Genomic DNA, 24425 nt, shown 5'->3' on the forward strand with positions numbered 1-24425 from the left:
CCTACGTGCACCCACAAATCTGTTTTTACACATACATAGCGATGGAAGTAGGCTTGGTATAGTTTGGGTTCTAGATACTTTAAGTAACCCTAATAATAAAGCAAGAAAACAGCATTTTCTACCTGCTGCACAAGAACTCTTTGACATGTTAAAGAACAAGAATGTTACTTTGAGGGCTGAAGTGTGGCTCACCCAAGCCATAGTAGGTTCCGTTTCCTCACATGCAAGGCCACAGCAGAGCCAGTGCCTTTGACTTGTGATGTTAGCAAAGAGTACTGAAAGTACCATGAACAGATAAACCTGTGTTGGAGAAAGTACAGCCAGAATGCACCTTAGAAGTGAGATGGTGAGACTTCATCTCACTACTTTGGATGTGCTGTCTGGAGAGGCCAGTCCCTAGAAAAGGTCCTCATGCTTGCTAACGTGGAGGGGCAGTCAAAGAAGGAAGCCCTTCAGGGAGATGGATTGACACAAGGGCTACAGAAGTAGGTGTAAACCTCTTGAAGTTGTGTTATATGTTTTTCTGTTTTTTTCCGTATATGAAACCCAGGTTTGATGAACCTATAGAGACAGCAAGTAGAATAAGGGTTTCGGGTGAGGCAGGGGTCCAGGGGTGGGGGTGGGTGAAAGGGAGACAATGTTAAGGAGTCCAGGAAGGAAAGGACTGTTTGGAAACTGATTGTGGTAGCAATTGCACAGCACTGCTTGATGTGATTGAAGTATCGAATGATAGGTGTATTATTAACTCCTGATTAATAATAAAAACTTAAAAACACTTTTAAGGATGGCACAGGACCAGGCAGTGTTTTGCTCTATTAACATAAGGTGCTGTGAGTTAGAACCAACTAGAGGGTGCCTGACAACAGTAACAGCAACAAGTAGGCTGCCGATGCCGCGGGTGAGGCATTAGGCTGCTTACTGCAAGACTGGCGGCTCGGACCCACGAGCCGCTTGATGAGAAAGATGAAGGTGGACAGCCTTGTCAAGCCCTGTAGTTGCTATGAATTGAATCGACTAGATGGCAGTGTGTGCGCGTCTGAAGGACGAGACCCGGCTTAAAGATCTGGCAGAGTTTGCCAGTGTCGCTGTCAGGTCTTGGGCTCTTTGTGGCTTTGTGGTGGTTGTTCCCATTGGCAGTTTTTTTATGCTGTCTTCAGCCTCGTTTCCAGTAATGAGTCGTTGAGATGTTGGAGCCCTGGTGGTGCAGTGGTTACGAGACAGGGCTTCCTACTCCCATAAGAGGTTTTGGACACTCACAGGCTGGTTCTGTCCTGTCCTATAGGGTCACTGTAAGTTGGCCTTAATTCGGTAGCAGGGAGGGTTTTGTTTCTTCGTTGCCTCTGTTCATAAGTAGGCAGAAGGCAGTGGAAAGAGAGTCTAGGCTGGGAAAACCAGACATTTGACTAGAGCGAAGGCAATTTTTTAGTGAATTAGACAGGTAGACAGGCATGGTTAGCTGGGGGAATTATCATGCTAACAGAGCCAAGGTGAATCTAACTTCCATCTGAATAAGGTTCACACAGAACAATAACTCCCATTCAGAACCAGAGGCTACATAATGAATCTTGCATCAAACAAAGCAGTGTTACTGTTAATTCCAACCCCAGGTGTTGCAGAATAGAAGTATCCGATGGGATTTCTTTACTGTAGACTTTTTTTCTGTTCTTCATTTTTTTAAACTGTAACTTAGGTGAGCATTTTCATTTCAGATGCTGAACTTTGTTTTCCACAGTCTAAACAACCAATTGGCACCCCACCAGCTTACTGAGCTCTCTCTCCTTGATTTCCCTTCTCCCTCCTGTGGATCTCCATCTTCCACTTCACCAGGCAACAGCTATCAACTGTCTATGGAAGCAGACGGCCAGGCCTTCCTTTGGTAGTGCTTCCGGGTGGATGCAAACTCCACACCTTTTGGTTAGTGGTAGTGTGCAAGTCATTAGCACCACCTAGTAAGCTTGAAACCTAGCAGTGAGTCTATAGCGGATGTTGGAAGGCTTTCTATAGGGCCAGATGACAATGTGTTAGGCTTTACAGGCCACACTCCATCTCTGTCACATTTTCTTCTTTGCATTTGTTTACGATCCTTCAATAATGTCAGAATTAATCCTGTGGGCAGTATAAAACAGTATAAACCAGATTTTCCCATGGGACATAGCCTACTGACCCTACTGGTATATAACAGTAAGAAACACTGAGCAGCCAAGAAGGCAGATGGCCTTGGTATCAAATGGAGATAACATTGTCATGCGAATCCAATCCTGGACAAACTGGAATATGCCTAGAGTAGTGAAGTCAAGTACTGGGAGCATGGGAAACTTTAACCCATAGGGACAGGGAACAAGATAAGGGACCTTGGTCTTACTTGAGAGAAGACTGAGAGATGATGTCTTCATGGCCTTCACGATGTAAGTGGCCATGGTGCAGAAGCAGCATTGTGATTCACGCTGCTTGCAGTAGAGCTTTGTGTGAAGCTATGTTCTCTAGAAAGACCAAACCAGGACGCTTATGATAGATAGATAGATAGATAGATAGATAGATAGATAGATAGATAGATAGATAGATAGATAGATACCAAACCAGGACACTTTAGATAGATAGATATAGATACCATATATACTTGAGTATAAGCTGACCCAAATATCAACTGAGGTACCTAATTTTACCACAAAAACTGCATAAAAAGTGTGCTGAAAAACTCGGCTTATACACAAATATATACGGTATATAAAGCACAAAGGAATATAACAGCTAATGAGTCCACACAGTGGTACAGAGGGCTCAGTTCAACTCACTTCCGTGGAACAGCTAATATCCTGGGAGTCCTTCAACTCACAAAGGCTGCTCTGTCCAAGTTGAAGGAAGCAGACAGCTGAGTCTTCCTTAGGGCAATGCAGGCAGTCCGGACACAGGCAGCAAACAGCAGGGAGGGTCAGCCAGACGACAGGATCCGACAGTCACCAGTTCAAGCGATATATACACCAGCAGTGTGGCGAAGCAAGTGCCAAATGAACCTCAAGCTCTAGTGACATGATCCATGGGTTGGGTGTCTCACAGGTAGTGTAGCTTGCAAGTTGATGCAGAGAACTAGCTAAGGCAGCTGAACGCTAGTGCTATCACCAGAGAGCAAGAGAGAGGGGGGTAGGGCCCACCGAGCCACTGATCTCTTTGCCTTCCAATTAAACTGTGGCCTTATTAATCCCACATGGTCTTATTGGCCAGGTTAGCACAATTAACTGACCTATCACAGAAGCGAATGACCCTGGGTAGAATAAATATATTTTTCCTTGAGATTGCTAGTAGTACTTTCTTTGCTCAGAGATGATTAATATAGGTAGTCCCTGAGTTACTATGTATTTGGAGTTACCACAACCTGCACTTACAACAACTTGCATTTTTGTACTTCATATCATTAGTAGTACATATTACATGCCATGGTAAAAGAATCAGATGACGCCCACTAATTTTTTAATAGAAATGTCATCTCCATTCCCAAAGAGAATCCAGGTGTCCAAAATTATCCACAAGCAGAATTCAGCCACAACTTACAAAAATGCCAGTATAGCCCATTTTTCTCATGGAATTAAACAAAAAGCAGTCATATATATTTATTAAAATATATACTGTACAATTATATGTAATTTTTCCAGCACCCTGGCAGAAATAAAGATCAGATTTCTAAAGGTCATGGTAACAAAAGGAATAATTTTTAATGAAGTATTCAAGTATGTTAGAACCAGCTTACCATGGGTTCTAGCATAACGTGGACCCTTACAGTAGAGTCCATTGTAAGTCAGGAATTACATATAGTGATTTTCCCAGTAAAGTAGCAAGATATAAGATTAGCAAACAGAAATCAATCGAATTCCTATATACTAAATAAAAGACCTCAGAAAAAGGCATCAGGAAAACAGAGCCATTTATAATAGCCATACAAAAGATGAAACACTTAGGAATAACTATAACAAAAGAAACAAAATACTTTTATGAAGCAAACTATGGAACACTATGTACAAGAAACCAATAGAAACCTACATAAATGGAAGACTATCCCATGCTGATGGATAGGTAGACTTATCAGTGAATATTGTCATTGCTACTTAAAGCAATCCATAAGTACAATGAGATTCTAATCCAAATCCCAACTACACTCTTTAATGAAATAAAAAAACTACAAATAATCAACTTCACATGGATAGGGAAGAATCCTAGGAGGACCAAAGAACTCCTAAAAAAGAAAAACTAGGTAGGAGGCCTTGCACTACCTGATCTTAGAATCTATGACATAGCCATAGTTGTGAAAACAGCCTGGTCCTGGTGTATTGACAGATTCATAGACCAATAGAACAGAATAGAAAACTCAGAAATAAAAGCATCCACCTATAGGCCATTGATATTTGACAAAGGACCAAAACAAACAACAACAATAACAACAACAACAAAAACATTAAATAGAAAGAAAAAACCCTCTTTAACAACTGGTGCTGGGACAAAATGGGTGCATAAGCAAATATGAAAAAAACTGATGGTACCCAGCTATCAAAAGATATAGCATCTGAGGTCTTAAAGGCTTGAAGATAAACAACCGAGAAGCAACAAAGCCCACAAGGAAGATGCACACCAGCCTGTGTGATCATGAGGTGTCAGTGGAATCAGTTACCAGGCACCTAAGACCCAGAACAAAATCATGTCAATGTGAATGGTGGTGCGTTGAGGGAAGTATGGAGTGAAGACCCAAAGCCCATCTGTAGACAATTGGACGTCCCTTTACAGAAGGGTCATAAGGAAGAGACGAGCCAGTCAGGGTGCAGTATAGCACCAATGAAACATACAACTTTCCTCTAGTTTTTAATGCTTCCTTCCTTCCACTATCATGACCTCAATTCTACCTTATAAATCGAATTGGACCAGAACATGTACACTGCTACAGATAAGAGCCTGAAACACAGGGAATCCAGGATAGATAAATCCCTCAGGGCCAACAATGAGAATAGAGATACCAGAGGATAAAGGGTGGGGGGGAGGGGAGAGAATCAATCACAAGGATCAACATATAACCCCCTCCCAGGGGGACAAACAACAGAAAAGTGGGTGAAGGGTGACAGGTGACAATGTAAGATTTGAAAATAATAATCTATAACTTATCAAGTGTTGATGAGGAAAGGAGGGTGGGGGAAGGAGGGGCTAAATGTGCTGATATCAAGGGCCCAAGTAGAAAGAAAATGCTTTGAAAATGATGATGCCAACATATGTACAAATGTGCTTGACACAATGTAAGAATGTATGGATTGTGATAAGAGATGTAAGAGCCTCCAATAAAAGTATTTAATAAAAACAAGTAAACAACTGGTGCTGAAAACACTGGATCTGTAGTTGAATGAATAATACCAACACTTCACCCCGTGGGTAAAAAGGAACTCAATATGGATTAGAAAACTAAATGTAAACCCAAAGCTATAAGGATTATTAACAAGAAAATTGGAATAAATTTAAGGGTAGTACAACAAGGTATCTGCAGACTACCAAGCCTAATTAAGTGGAAGACAAAATAAACAACTGGGACTTAATAAAAACAAGATATCCAAAATTTCATCAAAAGGGTAAAATGAAAACCCACAGTTGGGAATAAAATTTTAACTATGACACAAAAGATGAAGAACTAATTATTAAAATATATGTTTTACCAAGCATAGAATCTGCAACACCTCAATAAGAAATGAACGAACAAAAAATCCAATGAAAAGATGGACAAAGGACATTAACAGATGGCTAACTAACAGATGAGGACATGTTCAGAATCACTAGCTATTTGGGGGATGCAAATCAAAATAATGAGATACCATCTTATACCCACAATAATAGCAAAAATATATATCTATTTTTAAAGAACAACAAATGCTGGAGAGAGTGTGGAGAAACTGTAACTGTCATACACGACTGGTTGGCTTGCAAATATGTACAATGGTTGTGCTAAGTAATCTGGTGCTACCTGGAACAACTGGGAACAAAAATACCATATGACCTAGCAATACTTCTGTTGGGCCTATATCCAAAGAATCAAGAGAATACAAACATACACATGCTTCTTTATGTTTATATAAGCCCTATTTATAATAGCAAGAAGCTGGAAACAAATTCACATCAGTTGAAGAACAGATTTTTAAAAAACCTATGGTACATGCACACAGTAGAAATCTATGCATCTCTATAAAGTGATGTTGAAATCACAAAAATCTCATGACATTGAAGGATCTGGCGATCATTCTGCTTAGTGAAGTTAGCCAGCCACCAAAAGACAAATATTTTTGAGTCCACTACGATAAACACCAAGACAAAGACAGGCTTCTGCATTCAGATCAAGTAATAGTCTAGTTGGATCTCCTAAGCAAAGATGTAGAGCGTCTGTCTAGTGGTCATGACCTATACATATCACCCACTTTGCATCTTCATCTTAAAAACCATCTTGACAGAGGAGATTTCACCAGAATTGGCATCGGTTTCTCAAAATCTGTTGCTGTTATACAATATGTTAAATCAAATTAACAAACTCTCCTACCAGAGTGATAAGTGAATCTTATTGGAAGTTCACGTCAAGATTGGGGGTGGGGGTCATGTATGCCTTGCATAAAGTTATTCCACTTGTGTTGGTGGGTAAAATGGGTTGAGCAACCACCATCAGGCGAAGAAAAGCCAAACAATTCCAGAACGTTTGATTGTGCTAATGCAGAACTTGTACTTGGATCAAGAGACAGTTGTTCAAATGGAACCAAGAAATACTACATGGTTTAAAATCAGGAAGGAATGGTGCAGGCTTGTGTCCTCTCACCTTACTTATTTAATGCTGATAAAATAATAAGAGAAGCTGGCTTCTATGTATGCTGAGAAAATAATAAGAGAAGCTGGCTTCTCTGAAGAAGAATGTGGCATCGGATGGGAAGAAGGCCCACTAACAACAGCCTGTAGTATGCAGATGACACAACCTTGCTTGTTGAAGTTGTGGAGGTCTTGAAGCATCTGCTGATGGAGATCAAGAATGGCAGCCGTCTCAGTGTGCCCCTCTTTTTCACTGCCCCTCTGCTGTACCAAGCGTGAGCACAATGAAGTGTTCGTGATGGCCATTCTTCTCAAGGCCAGCCATAGTTTGTTGTGGTCCACACAGTGGAATACCGTAGCACAGTCAACAAAAAACAAGTAAACATCTTTAGTCTGGTAAAGAAGACTAAAATCTTCACAACTGGAACAATAGGTAATGATAAATGGAGAGAAGATTGAAATTGTCAAGGGTTTTATCTTGCTTGGATCCATAATCATGGAAACAGCAGTCAAGTAATAAATGATGGGTTCCATTGAGTAAGTCTCCCGCATAAAACCCCTTTAAAGTGGTAAAAGTTAGGAGATTATAGCTTTTCTGGTCATGTTTGATCAATTGAGCTGTGTCTGAGAGGAATTACTGAGAGGTGAATGATGGGTAAACATGATAGTGGGGTAGGAGGGAAAAAAAGAAAAGAAAAAAATCTATAGGTATATATGCAAATGTGTAAATATATGTATACTTGTTTATATGTTAATACAACAAGGGAGCATATAGACTTTGGGTCTCTACTTGAATCTTACCTCAGTACAAGAATGGTTTGTTCTAGTAATGTGGCTTTGTATGATACTCACCTTCCTGGCATGATTGCTAAAGACAAAATGGGTGCCTCAGCAAATGTGGTGAAGAAAGCTGATGGTGCCAGGCTATTAAAAGATATAGCATCTGGGGTCTTAAAGGCTTGGAGTTAAACAAACAGCCATCTAGCAGGGAAGAAACAAAGCCCACATGGAAGAAGTACACCAGCCTGTGTGATCATGAGATGCCAATGGGAATAGGTATCAGAAGTTCAAAAACAAGCAATCAAATTCATGAAAAGGAGTGTGGACAAAGTGGAGACCCCAAACCCATCTGTAAGATAATTGGACAGTCTCCCTCAGAAGGGCCACATGGAAGGGATGATAAATCCAGTGTGCAGTATAGCACTGACGAACCACATAACTCTCCTCTAGTTCTTTAATATTTGCTCCCATACTATTATAGTTTTTATTTGTTTTACCTCAATAATCATATTAGATTTGCATATATTCATCTGCATATTTATGATTGTTAGGTACCTGAAAACCAAGATAGATAACCCTTCAGGAACAGTAACAAGACTAATGGTTCCCTGAGGGTACGTGAAGAGTGGGGGGAAGGTGGGTAAGGAGCGGATAACATTGATGACTGTATAATCCCACTCAATGGGCTCTAGCAACAGAATTTTATGTGAATGTCTACATCAGATTGTGTAAGATGTGGCAAAAAATGTTACAGGAAAAATAAATAAAAGGGTTCCTGGAGGGGAGGGAGGGGCTGAGGGGAGCTGATATCAAGAAGTTCAAGGAGAAAGAAAATGCTTTGAAACTGTCTGTGGTAGCAATTGTACAATATTGCTTGATGAGAATAAACTATGGAATTGTTTGTTATCTGTAAGAGCTCCCAATAAAGTGATTAAAATTTTTTTTAAATAATAAAGTGGTATAAAGCAAGGATGCTGCTTTGAGGATTAATGTATGCCTGGCTCAGGTCATGGTGTTTTCAGTTGACCCATATGTATGCGATCTTGGACATTGAACAAGGAAGACTGAGGAAGAATTGATGCACTTGAATTATGGTTCTGGCCAAAAACACTGAAAGACCCAGGACTGCTCCCCAAACAACAAATCTGCTTTGAAGGAAGTGCAACCAGAATGTGCCTTAGAAGTAAGGATGGAGAGACGTCATCTCCTGTACTACAGACTTTTTATCAGGAGATAAATAGCCCACTGTCTTTGGGTCGAGTTCACTTTGTAGCGTAGCGCAGAGTAGAAATGCCTCTGTGGGTTTCTGAGGCTCATGGGAGCAGAAAGCCTCATTCTTGTACTTTGGAACCTTTGGTGGGGTTGAAGTACTGACCCTTGGGTTAGAAGCCTAACATAACCCCCTAAGCTAGGAATTGCCAGTCTCTGGAAAAGGACATCATCCTTGGTAACTTATAGGAGCAGCTAGAAAGAAGACCGTCAACAACATGGATTGACGGGGCCACAGCAGTGGACTTCAGCATAAGCGTGAGGCTGGCACTAGGTGGAGGAGTGCTTTGTTCTGTTGTACATTGTGTGGCTATGAGTCAGAACCAACTCGATGACACTTAACAATGATTGCAAAGCAGTGGCGGTTATTGACCGGGCTGCTAACCTGCAAAGCAGCAGTTTGAAACCAGCAGCCACTTTGAGGGAGAGGTGAGCCTGTGTAATCCTGCAAAGCGTTACACTCATAGATAGATACCCACAGGGGCGTTGTACCCTGTCCTGGAGGCGCTCCATGAGTAGGATGCCACTAGATGGCAGTGAGGTTTCCTGACTTTAACAACAATTTCATTATGTCGTTGTCGCTTTACTTTAGTGAGATTTTCCAAAGGATATCTTATGTATAGTTCTTATGACTAAGCTACATCTCTTTGGATATTCTATCATTTTAAGTTTCCAGGTCTCTCCTAAAAAATTAAACCATAAAAAGAAACCCAAACTCCGGCCCCACAAAGTGAACTTAGTCATTCTTTGCTCACCCCAGCAACAACTTCTGACTCAATAAAAGCAGCAGCAATCCCAGGAACAGGCATCGACTTAGACTCACAGTTATCATCCCCTTTCCCTGTGCCAACACTTTCTCCACTTAAGATATCTTGCTGGACTAATTTAAAGACAATTGTTTCGCTCTGTTACAGTTAGCATCCTTGTAAGTCACTACCAACTCCACTAACAGCACTTAACAGCATCAACCTATATTGGCTTTATTGCATATTAAACTTAAATGTCATGCTTTGGCACCTATGTCTGTGGAGGTAGTTGAAAGTACTGGTTTTATTTGGTACAGCTGTGTAAGCATTGTTTCATTTCATTGCTAATAAAAATGTCACTTATTTGAATTTTCATTTTGATTGTAGAGGTTGGTGATTTGAAGGAGCTGCAGACCCTAGACATTTCTGCCAATCGTTTGCTAACTTTACCTGAGCGGCTTCACCTGTGCCTTTCTCTGCAGTACCTGACTGTGGACCGAAATCATCTATGGTGTGTGCCGCGTCATCTCTGCCAGCTTCCCAGTCTCAATGAACTCTCCATGGCTGGAAACCGCCTTGCATTTTTGCCACTTGGTAAGTGATTGTGTTTATGTAGTAAGACAAAACAGCCAGAGATGAAAGGCAGTATTTCCCTGATTGTTGTTGTTGTTGTTGTTAAGACCGTTGAGTCGGTTCACACTCATAGCAACGCTATGCACAACAGAAGGAAACAAAGCCTAGTCCAGCACCGTCCGCACAATTGTTGGAACCACTGTGTCAGTCCGTCTTGTTGAAGGTCTTCCTTTATTTCACTACCCGTCTAAGTTCCCAAGCTTGAGGTCCTTCTCCAGGGACTGATCTCTCCTGACAACTGGTCCAAGGTGCCTGAGAGGAAATCTCGCCATCCCAGCCGCTAAGAAGCATTCTGCACATACGTCTTACAAGACAGAGTTGTTTGTTCTTTTGGCAGTTCATGGCAACTTCAGATTATTTGCTCAGCCTACAGTTGAATAAATACGATAAAGATACAACCTTAACGCACACCTTTCTTGATTTTAAACTATGCATTATTCCCTTGTTCTGTTAGTACAACTGCCTCTTGATTCATGCCCAGGTTCCACAGGAGCACATTGAAGTGTTCTGGAATTCCCATTCTTCTCAAGGCGATCCATATTTTGTTACTGTCCACACCGTCAAATGCTTTAGCATAATCAACAAAACACACGTAACATCTTTCTGGTATTTCCTGATTTTATCCAAGATCCATCTGACATCAGTAACGATATTTCTTGTTCCATGTCCTGTCCTGAATCCAGCCTGCATCTCTCACAGCTCTAACACTGCTGCAAAGGCCAACTCTGAAGTCAGACGTGCCTTTCACCCCAGTTCTGCAATTTCAAAGATGTGTGCTTTTAGGTTTAAGAAGGTGATTTCATCCTCCTGAATCTCAGTAGAATTAATACTAGATATGTAGTACTTTTTCAATAATTAAATAATACCTTTCTAAAACACTAATATAACTCATAAATATCCATAAGCACTCAATAAACATGAATGCCTTTATTATTTCACTAGATCCAAAGAAAGGGTCCTCCCTCCCATCCTTCCTCCCTCCCTCCCTCCCTTCCTCCCTCCCTCCCTCCCTCCCTTCCTTCCTTCCTTCCTTCCTTCCTTCCTTCCTTCCTTCCTTCCTTCCTTCCTTCCTTCCCTGGTGTACCCCAAGCACCTAGCACAGTACCTGACCCGTTTCTTATACTCATGTCTTTGCTACCTGAACTGTGCAATAGAAGTAGTGACTCTGAAGTGTGAATATTTAAACCAGCAGTGAAAGATGGCATTTGCCATCAAATGTACTAAAATCAACCTATTCTAGTTGTTGGTATTGAACTATTTATAAAATATCTTAATAGATGATAATTATCTGTGAAATTTTATTTTGTAAAAGTTCAATAGATCAAAAAGAATATAACTAGACGAAAGATTTAATGACTTCTATATGTATTTAAAGAAGTACCTTTAAAAATGTTTCTGAAAAAGTGATGGGAATATTCTCTTTGTAAAGGACATCATGCAGATAATTTTGTTTTCAAGATTATTTGGGAATTCACTGTAAATTACTCCAAATTCATTTTGAAAACCAAAGTTTATAGTAATTTAAAGCACTGCCACATGACCAAAGATACTTCTGACTTATTTAACACTGACAATTGGTGTAATGTTGATGGAGCAGTGCCGACAAGCTGTTCGAGACGTTCACTTTGATGTCATATGTAGGGTGATCACAACGTCATTTTGTTGAACACTATGCATCTGTCCGTTTCTGATCAAATTAATGCATTTCAGACTGGCCGGCATGCTGTAAACAAAGGCCTTCTGTCCTGGCCTCTGTCGCTGCTCGGTGCTGGCGTTCACAGGATAGGAAGTAAAAGGAGCAATCGTCTAGACACAGGAGCTTTTTGTTCCGTCTTCAGCCACGCATATGCCAGAGCCCCGAGGTCTGAAAGAAGACTAGAGTTTGTACTAGACTCTCGTAGATTTTACTGGTTTCCAAGTGAAAACGCTACTTTGATCTGTTGGTCTGAAAGAAGAAAAAGAGAGAACTGTTTTAGACACAGCCCAGCACTTCAAAAAGCCACAGGAGAAAGCTCTTTGTGACTTTCGGCTCCACGCAGATGGGTGACATCCTTGCTTTGTAGTTGATAGACTGCATCTCTTCTACGCAAGAATTTTAAAAAATATAATCTAATGGCATACTTACTGCCAGTTAAAATTAATAGAAGAAAGGTTTTAAACCACCTCCTTAGCTAACAGATGAATGGTCTCTTCCAAAGTTAATTCTTGAGTCCAGAGCCTCTGTTTTAAGAAGCTAAGAAACATCACAAAGCGTCTTCATGCAGGAGCACTAATTTTTCAGCCTCGTTGTAATTCACTGTGTTTGGGCTCCTGCCAGCCGACTGCTTTCTGCCCACGAGCAGCCCTCACGAGGCTAGCACACGCTGCCCTTGCTGCTCGTGACCTTGCCCAGCTTTGAGGTCTCCTGGCTTCTCTAGAAGCTGCTGTGACTCTATGGCAGTTAAAACCACAGAGGTGCCTGGTTCGCTTTATAGCCCTGCCTTCAGCCCTGTGGTCTTTTCTTTATAATCTGAAAAGGTGGATCAAAGATCTAAATGGAAAACCTAGAACTATAAAGATATCAATGGGAAAACATTGGGGCAAATTTAGAGACCCTAATACATATCATTAATTATGTTTCACTCTCAAACATAATGAACAATACATACACAGCTGAAAGCAAACTAGATGTCTGGGAACTCCTGAAAATTATATATTTACATGCATCAACTGATTTCACCAAAAGTATTCAGAGAGAACCCACAGACTAGGGGGAAATGTTGGCAGTGACATTTTGGACAAGGGGCTAATCACTTAAATTTATGAAAACCTTTAACTGCAACAAGAAAAATACAACTATCCAATTTAAACACGAGCAGAGGACATGAACATATATTCCACACACAAAAAAAGACACTCAGATGGCCAGCAAATGCATGCTGGAATACTCACTTCACTAGCCGTTACCCAACTCAAACCACGGCCATGGAGTTGATCCGGTCTCATAGCAACCGTAGGGTTTCTGACTGTACATTTTTACTTGAGTAGACCGCCTCATCTTTCCCCCTCTCCCAAAGAACATTGAACAGGAACACCATCGGAGCCCCTCAAGATGCCATGACTGCCGTTTTGACATGGTGGAAACGAAGACTGTAGAGTTCTTCAGAGAAGGGCTAGGGAGATGAAAGCCCCACTTTTAGAAGTAGAGGATGGAGGATATGTTTTAAAAATAGCTTTACATCTTGATGTTTTGATTTAGTAAAGGTTTCTATGATTTTGTCGCAGTAGCAGATGGCTTGTTGATATCAGATGCTGTGGAGTTGGCTCTGGCTCACAATGACCCTGTGTAAAAGCAGAACGAAGCGCTGCCCAGTCCCGAGCCAGCCTACAGTCGTCCTTAAGTTGGAGCCATTGTTGCAACCACTGTGTCCATCCGTCCTCTTGGAAATCTCCCTCTTTTCACTGCCATCCCACCTTACCAAACACTCTGCCTTTGGCCAGCGCTGCTCTCTCCTGGTAGCATGTCCAAAGTGCATGAGCTGGAGTCTCGCCATCCTCACTTCCAAGGAGGTCGTTTGCCCTTGGGTAGTCCAACGTTCTTTCAACACTCTTCACGAGCATCATGATTCACCTGCATCCGTTTTCCTTCAGTCTTCCTTACTCGGCATCCAACTTTCACAGGCCTGTGAAGCAATAGAAAATTCCATGGCTTGGGTCAGCTGCATCTTTGTCCTCAAAGTAACATACTTGCTTTTCAACACTTTAAAGAGGTCTTATGCAGCAGAATTACCCAGTACAACACATCATTTGTTTCATGACTGCTGCTCCCATGAGCATTGATTGTGGATCCAAGAGAGACAAAATCCTTGACAACTTCCGTCATGACAACTCTGTTTAACATGATGTTAGCTATTGGTCCTGTTCTGAAGAGTGTACTTTTCTTTACATTGAGTTGTGATCCACACTGAAGGCTTCATTCCTGATTTTCATCAGCAAGTGCTTCAAATCCTCTTCACCTTCAGCAAGCAAGGTTGTGTCATTTGCATATTATAGATTGTTAATAAGCCTTATTCCAATCCTGATGCAGTGGCCTTCTTCATCGAGTCCCTCTTCTGATCATTGAGTAAGGATGGTGGTGGGATACAGCCCTGTCACACACATGTCCTGACTTTAAACCATGCAAGCGTTGCCTTGTCGTGTTTGAACAACTGCTGCTTGGTCCATGTATGATTTCACACGAGCAAAATAAAATGTCCTGGAATTCCCAGCCTCTCAATGCCATCCATGGCTTTGTTAGGGTCCGCGCGGTTGAATGCTTTTGCATAGTCAGTACAAGTATACATTTTCCTCGTGTCCTCTGCTTACAGCTACCATACATCCAATGTCAGCAGTAATGTCCATCTTCCATGTCCTCTTCTGACTCCAGCTTGTATTTCTGGCAGCTCTCTTTCAATGTGCTTTGTTGAATGATCTTCAGTAAAATTTAACTGGCATGTAATAATATATTTTTGGAAGAATTAATATTAGACTAGTTGCAAGGAGTTGGAATTTAATGATGTCCCCAAAGTTCAATTCTTCCAAGGTGCTATTCTGCCCCATTTCTCCCCCTACTCTTCCCTTGAATGTAAGAGGGGATACCCCGCCTGCCCTACCCACCAAAAAAACACCGGAATGTTTTCCCTAAAGCCATGTATTTAATTTTTTTTTTTTTTTACAAAACAATCGTATCACTCTCAAAGTACTCTCCATTACACTTAATACATTTGTGAATTCTATGATTCCATTCTTGAAAACATTTATCAAACTCATCTGTTTGGATGGCTGACAGAACCTCCCTCATTTTTCTTCACCTCTTCTACGTCTTCAAATCGCTGTCCTTTCATGTCCTCTTCAGTTGCAGAAACAAAAGGAAGTCACACAGAGTGAGGTCAGGTGCATGGGGCAAGAGAGGCATGCTGTTTGGTGCACTCAGATGGCTGCGTGAGCAAGTGCATTGTCATGGTAGCAAAACCAGTCCCTGTCTGCCACAAATCAGGCCTTTTTTCTCGCACAGTATTATGCAATCTTTTCAGAAACTCTAAATTGAACACTTGCTTAACAGTCAGACCTGGTGGAACAAACTCCAAATGCACTATCCTTTCACATCAAAAGAAACAAATGAGCATCGTCTTGATCTTGGATTGCACGTGAAGAGCTTCTTTTAGGTGAGGTGAGGATGGCATCTTCCACTGGTTTGATTGATGTTTGCTTTCAAGGTCACTAAGAATATTATCAGTATTGACCTTGAAGAAAATTCTGAGTCGCTTCAGAGCTGTTCTTTCAAAGCATGGCATGTTTCCACTCGAAGCTCTTTTTTCCTAGCCAGTCAGAAGCTGAGGCACAAATTTCGCAGCAACCCTTTCCATTCCCAAAACTTCCATTAAAATCTGCCGAACCGAACTCCAAGATAGTCCAGATAACTTGCCCATCTCTTCAATGGTCTGGTCTGTTCTTGGTCTTCCAACACAAGTACACAGATTTTGTTGACATTTTCATCTGTTTGAGCAGTTGGTGGACGTCCAGAATGAGGTTTGTCACCAGTTGACATTTCACCTTTTTTTGAAATGATAAAACCACTCGTACAATTGAGTATTTCCAATAGCACTGTCCTGGTACGCTGTGTTCAACATCACAACAGTTTCTGGGGCATTTTTCCCAAATAGGAAACACAATTTCATAGTCGCATACTGTTCTCTTTAATCAGCCATCACACACACACACACACACACACACACACACACACAAAACCGAGTTTTGAGAGAAACTGCTTTTATGAAAAAATTCACTGTGACTAGAGAGAACCTTTCCAGGTGGCGCCTCTAACTCAGAGTGCACTAACTCAGAGCCAGTTTCTCAATGCTCGCTTAGAGGGGAAAAATGGTAATACAAAAGCCCCACTCAGCAGAGCTCTTTCCTCGTTTGGCGGGGAGTACCCCCTTGTATTCCCTCATATTCCTGGTTTTGGGGATTTGCTGCAGTGCCCCAGAGAAACTCACAAAACTTTGAGGAAATATCTCATGTGATTGTGGATGATGTTCAGTCCAAATTCCAAAGGTCCAGCAGAGGTGAGCTAAATGCAGGGTCCAGAGCCAGAAGCCAAAAATATCCATATGACATAGCTAGTCTTCTTGCTTGTGCCAAAGCTCAGTCAGGGAATAGAGGTCTGACTTTCCATGTGACGGGATGTGTGTCAGAACTATGGTGGAACCATTATATATCCAAGGAAAACCAAGAGTGTGTCCTGGTCCATGCCCTGGACTAAGGTGATACCATCCTTAGTCAGGACTTGATTCATACCCTCTACTAAAGTTAAGTCAGAGCCCCACCCTATTCCTGTCAATTAGTAGAGATTACCCTCCAACATGAACTGTAGCCACAGGATTCTAAGTTTCAGAATTATACCACATAAAGAATTATGGCTAATCAACCTACCCCGACACATTCACTGAAGACAAAGCAGGTGCATAAGCAAATGCAGTGAAGAAAGCTCATGGTGCCTGGCTGTCAAAAGATATAGAATCTGGGGTCCTATAGGCTGGAAGATAAACAAGAGGCCATTTTATTGAGAAACAAGAAAACCCACATGGAAGAAGTACACCACGAGCCTGTGAGATCACAAGGCGTCAAAGGGATCAGGTATCAGGCATCAAAGACCAAAAAAAAAAAAAAAATCATAGCATTGTGAATGAGGGAAGTGTAGATTGGGGACCGAGGGCCCATCTGTGGGAAATTGAACATCACCTTTCAGAAGGACTGCGGGAAGGTGACGACTCAGTCAGGGTGCAGTTTAGGCATGATGAAACATACAATTTTCCTTTAGTTCTTGAATGCTTCCTGCCCCCCCTCCCCCCCACTATCATGATCCCAATTCTACCTTACCAATCCAGATGGACAGGAAGACCTAAACTGGTACAGATAGGAACTGGAAACACAGGGAATCCAGGACAGATGAACCCTTCAGGACCAGTGGTGAGAGGCGATACCGGGAGGGTGGAAGGAAGGTGAGGGAGAAAAGGGGGAACAGATTACAAGATCTACATACAACCTTCCTCACTGGGGAATGGACAGCGGAGAAGTGGGTGAAGGGAGACATCGGACGGTGTAAGATATGACAAAATAATAATAATTTATAAATTATCAAGGGTTCAGGTGGGAGGGAGGCACAGCGAGGGAGGGGAAAATGAGGAGCTGATACCAAGGGCTCAAGTGGAAAGCAAATGTTTTCAGAACGATGATGGCAACAAATGTACAAATGTGCTTGACACAATGGATGTATGGATTGTGATAAACTTGTATGAGCCCCCAATAAAATGATTTTTTAAAGAATTACGGCTAGAAGGGCCTTTATAATTCAGGCAACCCTCTGGCTTTTCTAGCAATTAACCTGTTCATACTTGAACTGAAAGAAGATGATTCTTTTGCTCTTAGGCTCCCTTGAGGAGTAACCATAATGTTAGATTTTCTCCACTGCATAACCCGCTTATTCATTCCTTTATCTTCAGCTGTTATTTCTCTTTCCTTCCGCTTGTCCTTGATTTTTACACACATGTTTCCACTTTGGGAAAGGACATCAGGTCCACCTGCTGTGCTAGTCCTTCTTTCTGGTAGGTACCATGGCCAATCTGGCAAGTGCTTTTCAACATCAGTCCATTCACGTTCAGGTCGGGTGGCATTGCATAGGTAAGAAACTACTGGAGTATCGCAACTACTAGGCAGTATGACACAATTCACAGTCAATCCCAGTTTTACCAGGTGAGGATAAGGTACAATCCATCCCATCAGGCCCTTTGGAGGTCCAGGGGTTTAGTTAAAATCTCTTGCTAAGGGATCACTCCTGCTTCTGGTACTTGAAGTTCCATCTCTGCTTCTAGGACAGCAGCTCCTAGTGGCGAAGAAAAAACAATTTCAGATGATGTGGGGAAGAACTTTGTACAGAAGCACCAGCATCCTTCCCAAGCCTTGTCCCCAGACATTCCTCAGAAATGAATTACCAATGAATGTATTCACTGGGAATCCTCTTTTTGGCCCCCCTCATGAGCATATATATATATATGAGCACACACTCATGAAGTCCTGAAAGCCAGCCCTTCATGCTTTTATCTCTGGCCAGTTTGAATAACATGTTTCAACTGCCCATTCCAATTCTCTGTCAAACCATTACTCTGAGGGTGATATGCAACATGACATGTCCATTTAATATAATGAATTTTTGCCTACTGCTTCACCCTAAGGGTTAAAGTGCGCTTTTTTGGTCTAAGGAAATATAACTTGGTGTACCCAAACTGGTACAGTATCATTTGTTTTAACCCCTTGGTGGGATTTTTAGCATCTACGTATATTGCTAGATATACAAAACCCAGTCCAGGGTAAGTGTCTATCACAGCCACCTGGGACCACTGACATTACTGGTTGATTTGCCAGCCATGTGCAGGGTCTCCCTGCTAGGGCGTCTGTCCCAAAGCCATCTGCCATCTTTGCCTTTTCTGCGCACACAGAGCTGTATTGGTGATCTGTGCCTCAGCGGGTACAAGAGGGATGTGTATAGATCTCGGCATTGCTGAAGCTCCCTCATGTCCTCTCCTCTCATCTCGTGGACACAATTGGCCACCTCAAGGTAGTGTACCAACATGCCCACTTGCTGGTTCCAAACACTTTCTGATTCAAGAAAGCCATTCTTCTGATGTGCATCAACATGTCCGACTCTGATATACCCTTTAAGTTCCCCTAGTGCTTTCCATAGGTCCTTCCCACACAGCTGTTTCTTTGTTAGTTCGGTTTGCCTGACCATATAGCCAGGCCATTGGCAGCTGTCCTTGAGTTAGTGAAAACTCCGAAAACATAGGCTGCCAGCCTCGTCCAGTTCTTCCACGATGGCTAGGCAAACAGCATACAGTTCAGCCCATTGAGCGGACCTGTTCTTCCGTCAAGGTTTTTCCACCTGCTGGTCTCCAGGCAGCAGTTTTCCACATCAGATGTAAACGTACCCTGGACGAACTAATCTTCAGCTGGTCAGCAGCAAGGTATTCGTCGGGCATTGTCTGTGGAGCGGCTCCTGGGGTGTTCTAGGGTAGGATCAAGGGGAAAGGAGGCTACCTGACCCTGGATACAGTGGGTGCCACTCTGCATTCCTCCGGTAGCTTGCGAACTGAATGAGCCATTTCCATTTTAGTATGGAATTATTTTAGGCACCGCCTGCAGTACTTGAGAAATTCTCTGCCATCACCCAAGACCTTAGGGGGACCTCAGGTCTCATGATGATTTTATGTCCTTGGCCAGTCTCAATGCCCAGTCGCAGCTGAGTGATTGCCTTTCAAATGGTGTGTGCTGCGTTACAGCTTCTGGAAACTTCCTACTCCAGAATCCCAATGCTCTTTTTAGGGCAGTGTTCTCTGGTTTTTGCAATAAGCTCCAGTTCCACTTCTAAAATCATATCTGAATGTGGGTTGTAAAGGCCTAAAAGCAAGGAGAGTGAGACTGTGCTCTGAAATTTAGACAGAGCCTGTTGTTGCTCAAGCTCCCGTTTAAATGCTATTTTCTTCCCAAGTTTTATGAATGGGAACTAGCAATAGTCTCAAGTATGGAATATGAATCCTGAAAAACCCAAATAGACCAACCATGCCCTGGGCCTCCTGCTTAGAAGTGGGGGTAGACAGTGACAATAACTTGTTCTTGGTTGTCTATGGAATGTCAGAAATGATTCCTACCCAGTGTACTATCAGAACTTAACCATTTGGACAGATCCCTGAATTTTCACTAGATTTATTAACCAGGCTCTGTTAGTCATGTGAGCCACCTTTTTTCAAATATACCCTATCCTGTTCTTCCGTATTTGATATTAACACACTGTCATTAATGTAATGTATATTTGAAATCTGAACTAAATCCAAGTCTCTTCTAAATAATCGTGTGCCAATTTGGTGATGTGGTGAAAGTCTATTGTGATTCTTGCCAATTAAAATCAAATTGTGGCTGATTCTTTTCTGAGATTAGGATGAGAAAAATAGATTTGCTTGATAATAACTTAGTAACAGTACCTTTAGCTTTTCTTGGTTTTATAAAATTGGTGGTATTTTCTGTACTGGAATGGTGTCTGGAGCAGTTGAAGCCACAGGTGATGCAACTTTATTTAGACCCCAATAAGCAACTGTCAATTTCTATGAGCCATCTGCCTCTTGCACAGGCAATACAAGACTGAGAGTTTGTTGGCACCAACATTTCAACCTTGTGCAGGTGTTTAATCAAATCAGTAATTCCTTTTGTCCACCAGGTATCTTATCCTGCTTCAGATGAACAGTCTAAGTGGGTGCAGGCTATGGTAATGTACTCATTTAGCATGTCCAGTCAGTACCGGCCTAAGGGCAGACTGACACACCTTCAACTTCACAGATCAGGTAGAAGAAACGTTCTCCATGTAGACATAACATCTATTCAAATATACCAATACACCAAAACTATATTTAGGTAAGAGAGAGGAAACTCCTTTGTAAAAGATCTGTTTAAATATCCTAATTCTTTCCCACACTTCACCCTAGTTCCAAGAACTGTTGCATCTCCACATCCCCTGAGTCTAACCCCTTTGATATTTTATTGGCAGGTTCAGGGATTGCAGCTCCTAGGGCTCCTGTGTAAGGTCTCTTTCCCACCCCCAAGCAGTTTTACTCCCATGCCTGCATATGGCTTGCGAGGGTCTGGACCAGAAGACCTTGCCCCCCTCATCAGTCCCCACCTTCATCAAGTGTTTGCTTCATATAGTTCTAGGAGGAGATTCCTATCATTAAACATCTCCCAGCTGGGACAATAGAATGGACTTGTTTACATCACCTTAACATTGGGGCCTAGCAAAAGTTTCCATTGGTCCATCCAACCTCTTGTAGAACCTTTGTATCAAATCTATCATCCCATCTAAAAATGTTTCCTACTGGAGTGGGTTCTTCCCTAATTGCCATTCTTGTGCTACTGTTAATTGCCCTTATGTTTCTTGCATCTGTAAAACCCATTCATGGAAGCTGTGCCAACAAACCTGACACCGTTTCTTTGTATTGTTGCTTTGTTTCACAGTAGCAGTGTTATCTTGGCGCCCAGATAGCATGGGTTCCCTTGATTACCGTATTTGTTATGACCAGATTTGATATTCATTAGATGAATATCCTGATCACCATGAAGCCATTCTAGAATTGCTTCCACAAGCAACATATTAACTTCTTCCTCTGTAGTGTCCCTGTGAGTATTTAAGAAAGAAAGGGCAGTTTCCTTTTTCAGAGAAAACAAATATTAGTGCAAATTTTATCCAGTCCGCCAGATCGGCTTTCTCCTCTGGGTTAACCTTCCTCATTCCTGGCTCTTACATGACCACTAGGACTGTTCCATAGTGAGCTATGGGCCCTGCATAAACCCAGACAGACTCTTCCATTCGGTGGTCACTGATGACTGACCCCCCAAAATTAGTCACTCTTGCAATCTGTGTTATAATGGTTCTTCGGGAAGCTGCTGAGACCAGCCTACAAATGGAAACAACTCCTTTATCTACACCCTCTTGGTTTCAATAGTTTCTTGAGTCTCTCAGTTCCCTCCCAGACGACCTTCTTTGTGACCAGTGGTCACACGGATACTTCCCTAGCTCCAGCCAAACGGATTCTGGACTTGATTCAGTGCTGCAATTCACCCCTGCATTCTCTTGCTTTGCCATGGTAGCTACTATTGATAACAGAAACCAAGGAAAATTGTATGTCTTACCCTGTCTTTATCACACTTTATTTCCGTATGCATCCAATGAGCCAATTCCTCGGAGATAGATCTACATCCATTAATTGGGTCCCATGAAGAGCTGTTGCCAACATGACAGCTACTTTAACCTTTAGGTATGCTGTATCTGCTCTGACCTCCTAGACACAGGAGCCCAAGGTGCCGCAATCCCCAAACCTGCCAATAAAATATTGAAGGGGTTAGACTCAGGGGATATGGAGATGCAATAGGTCTTGGAACTAAGGGCAAGTGTGGATAAGAACTAGGATATTTAAACAGAAACCAAAGGTTTCTCACTTTTCCCTTCCCCTTCTTTTCCCCAAACCATATTTTCCAGTGAGTCAGGAATATCCCCCACCATTCTGGCGCCAACTGTAATAATAATTTCTTTTAAATAATTAATACCAGATTAGTCCTAAAGAATTTTGTTTTCAAAGCTATTAATTAATTTTTTTTTTTTTTACCAAACAACCTTATCACCTTCAAAGGACTCTCCAGTACACTGAATACTTTTGTCAATCTGCAATTCTATTCTTGGAAACCTTTTTCAAACTCATCTGTTTGAATGGCTGACAGCACCTCCCTCATTTTTTTCTTCACCTCTTCTGTGTCTTCATGTTGCTGTTCTTCCATGTCCCTCTTCATTTTCAGAAACAAAAGAAAGTCCCACAGAGCAAGGGCAGGTGAGTAAGGTGTAGGAGCAAAAGAGGCATGCTGTTCTTTTTATTTGTCATAAACTGGCACACTGAGATGGCTGAGTGAGCAGGTGCATTGTCATAGTGGCAAAAACAGTCCCCCGTCTGCCACCAATCAGGCCTTTTTTTTTTTTTCACACACTGTTACACAGTCTTTTCAGAGCTTCTAAATAGAAAGCTTGATTACCAGTCTAACCTGGTGGAGTGAGTCCCCTCACATCAAAAGTACAAATGAACCATCATCTTGATCTTTGCTTGCACTTGACAAGCTATTTTTGGGGTGAGGTGATGATGCTATCTTCCACTGGCTTGATTGATGTTTGCTTTCAGAGTCTTAAGAGTAGCAGCATGTCTCCTCACTATAAAGGCCTTGGGAAAAATCTGGGTCCCTTCGCCAGCTGTTCTTTCAAAGCCCAGCTTGTTTCCTCTTGACGCTTTTTTGCCTGGTCAGTGACGACTTGAGCCACAAATTTCATAGTGAAATTTCGCATTCCCAAATGTGTTAAATTTCACTGAACCGAGATCCAAGATACTCCAGATAACTTTCCCATCTCTTTGGTGGTCTATCGTCAATCTTCACACAAGTGCATGCATTTTGTCACCATTTTTATTTGTTCAGGAACTTGATGGATGTCCAGAGCGAAGTTTGTCAGCAAATGACATGTTACCTATTTTGAAACAAGAAACCCATTGTTATACTGAGATTTTCCTGTAGCACTGTCCTGGTACGCTGTGTTCAACATCACAACAGTTTCTGCTGAAGTTTTTCCAAGCAAAAAACTAAACAGCAGCATGCTGTTCTCAAATTGGCCATAACAAAGAAATGATCGAAACTGTTTCTTTGAAAATATTCATTGTGACCTAAGAGAACCTTCCCAAACAACGCCACTGGGTGAACTAACCCAGAGCGAGTTGCTCTTTTTTTAATTTACACCCCTTATATACACGAGGAGGTACCCCCCCAAAACCGAACCTCCTTTGTTTTTTTGATGTGTGGAGAGGAATGCATTTGGAGTTCATTCCACCAGGTCAGATTGTTAATCAAGCTTCCATTTAGAAGTTCTGAAAAGATTGTGTAAGAATGTATGACGAGAAATAGGCCTGATTGTATAAAGATGTAAATATATTTTTATATGACAAGGGGGCAATAGATCTATGTACATATATTTATAGGTTTAGTATTAAGAAAACAGATGGACAGTGGGCTCCTGCACAAATACTCCCATAACACAAGAACACTTTGTTCTAACAATTCGGCAATCTGAGATGCTCACCTGCCTGGCACAATCGCTGAAGACAATGGGTACACAAGCAAATGTGATGAAGAAAGCTGATGGTGCCCGGCTACCAACAGATAAAGCACCTGAAGTCGCTGAAGACAGCGGGTACACAAGCAAAGGTGGTGAAGAAAGCTGATGGTACCCAGCTACCAAAACATATAGCACCTCAGTCTTAAAGACCTGAAGATAAACAAGCAGCCATCTAGCTGAGAGACAACAAAACCCACATGGATGAAGCATACCAGCCTGTCCTGACTTGATCACTGAAGACACTGGGTGCATAAGCAAAAGTGGTGAAGAAAGCTGATGGTGCCTGGCTATCATATGATATAGCATCTGGGGTCTTAAAGGCTTGAAGACAATCAGGTGGCCATCTAGGCCTTGATCTAGCCCACATGGAAGAAGCACACCAGCCAACCCCAACATGAACACTGAAGACAAAGCAGGTGCAT

The 24425-nt window shown here is 42.0% G+C and overlaps 1 protein-coding gene across 2 annotated transcripts in view; it reads left to right on the plus strand.

Moving 5' to 3' along the window:
- Window positions 1–24425, plus strand: part of LRRC28 (leucine rich repeat containing 28) — a 169198-nt gene that overhangs the window by 97759 nt on the left and 47014 nt on the right. For both annotated transcript variants that reach the window (XM_075557898.1, XM_075557899.1), the window contains one exon: window positions 9993–10199. In XM_075557898.1, coding sequence (XP_075414013.1) covers window positions 9993–10199 — 207 coding nt within the window. The remainder of the gene's footprint in view (window positions 1–9992; window positions 10200–24425) is intronic.

Source organism: Tenrec ecaudatus, chromosome 9 (genome assembly GCF_050624435.1).
Source record: "Tenrec ecaudatus isolate mTenEca1 chromosome 9, mTenEca1.hap1, whole genome shotgun sequence".
NCBI lineage: Eukaryota > Metazoa > Chordata > Mammalia > Afrosoricida > Tenrecidae > Tenrec > Tenrec ecaudatus.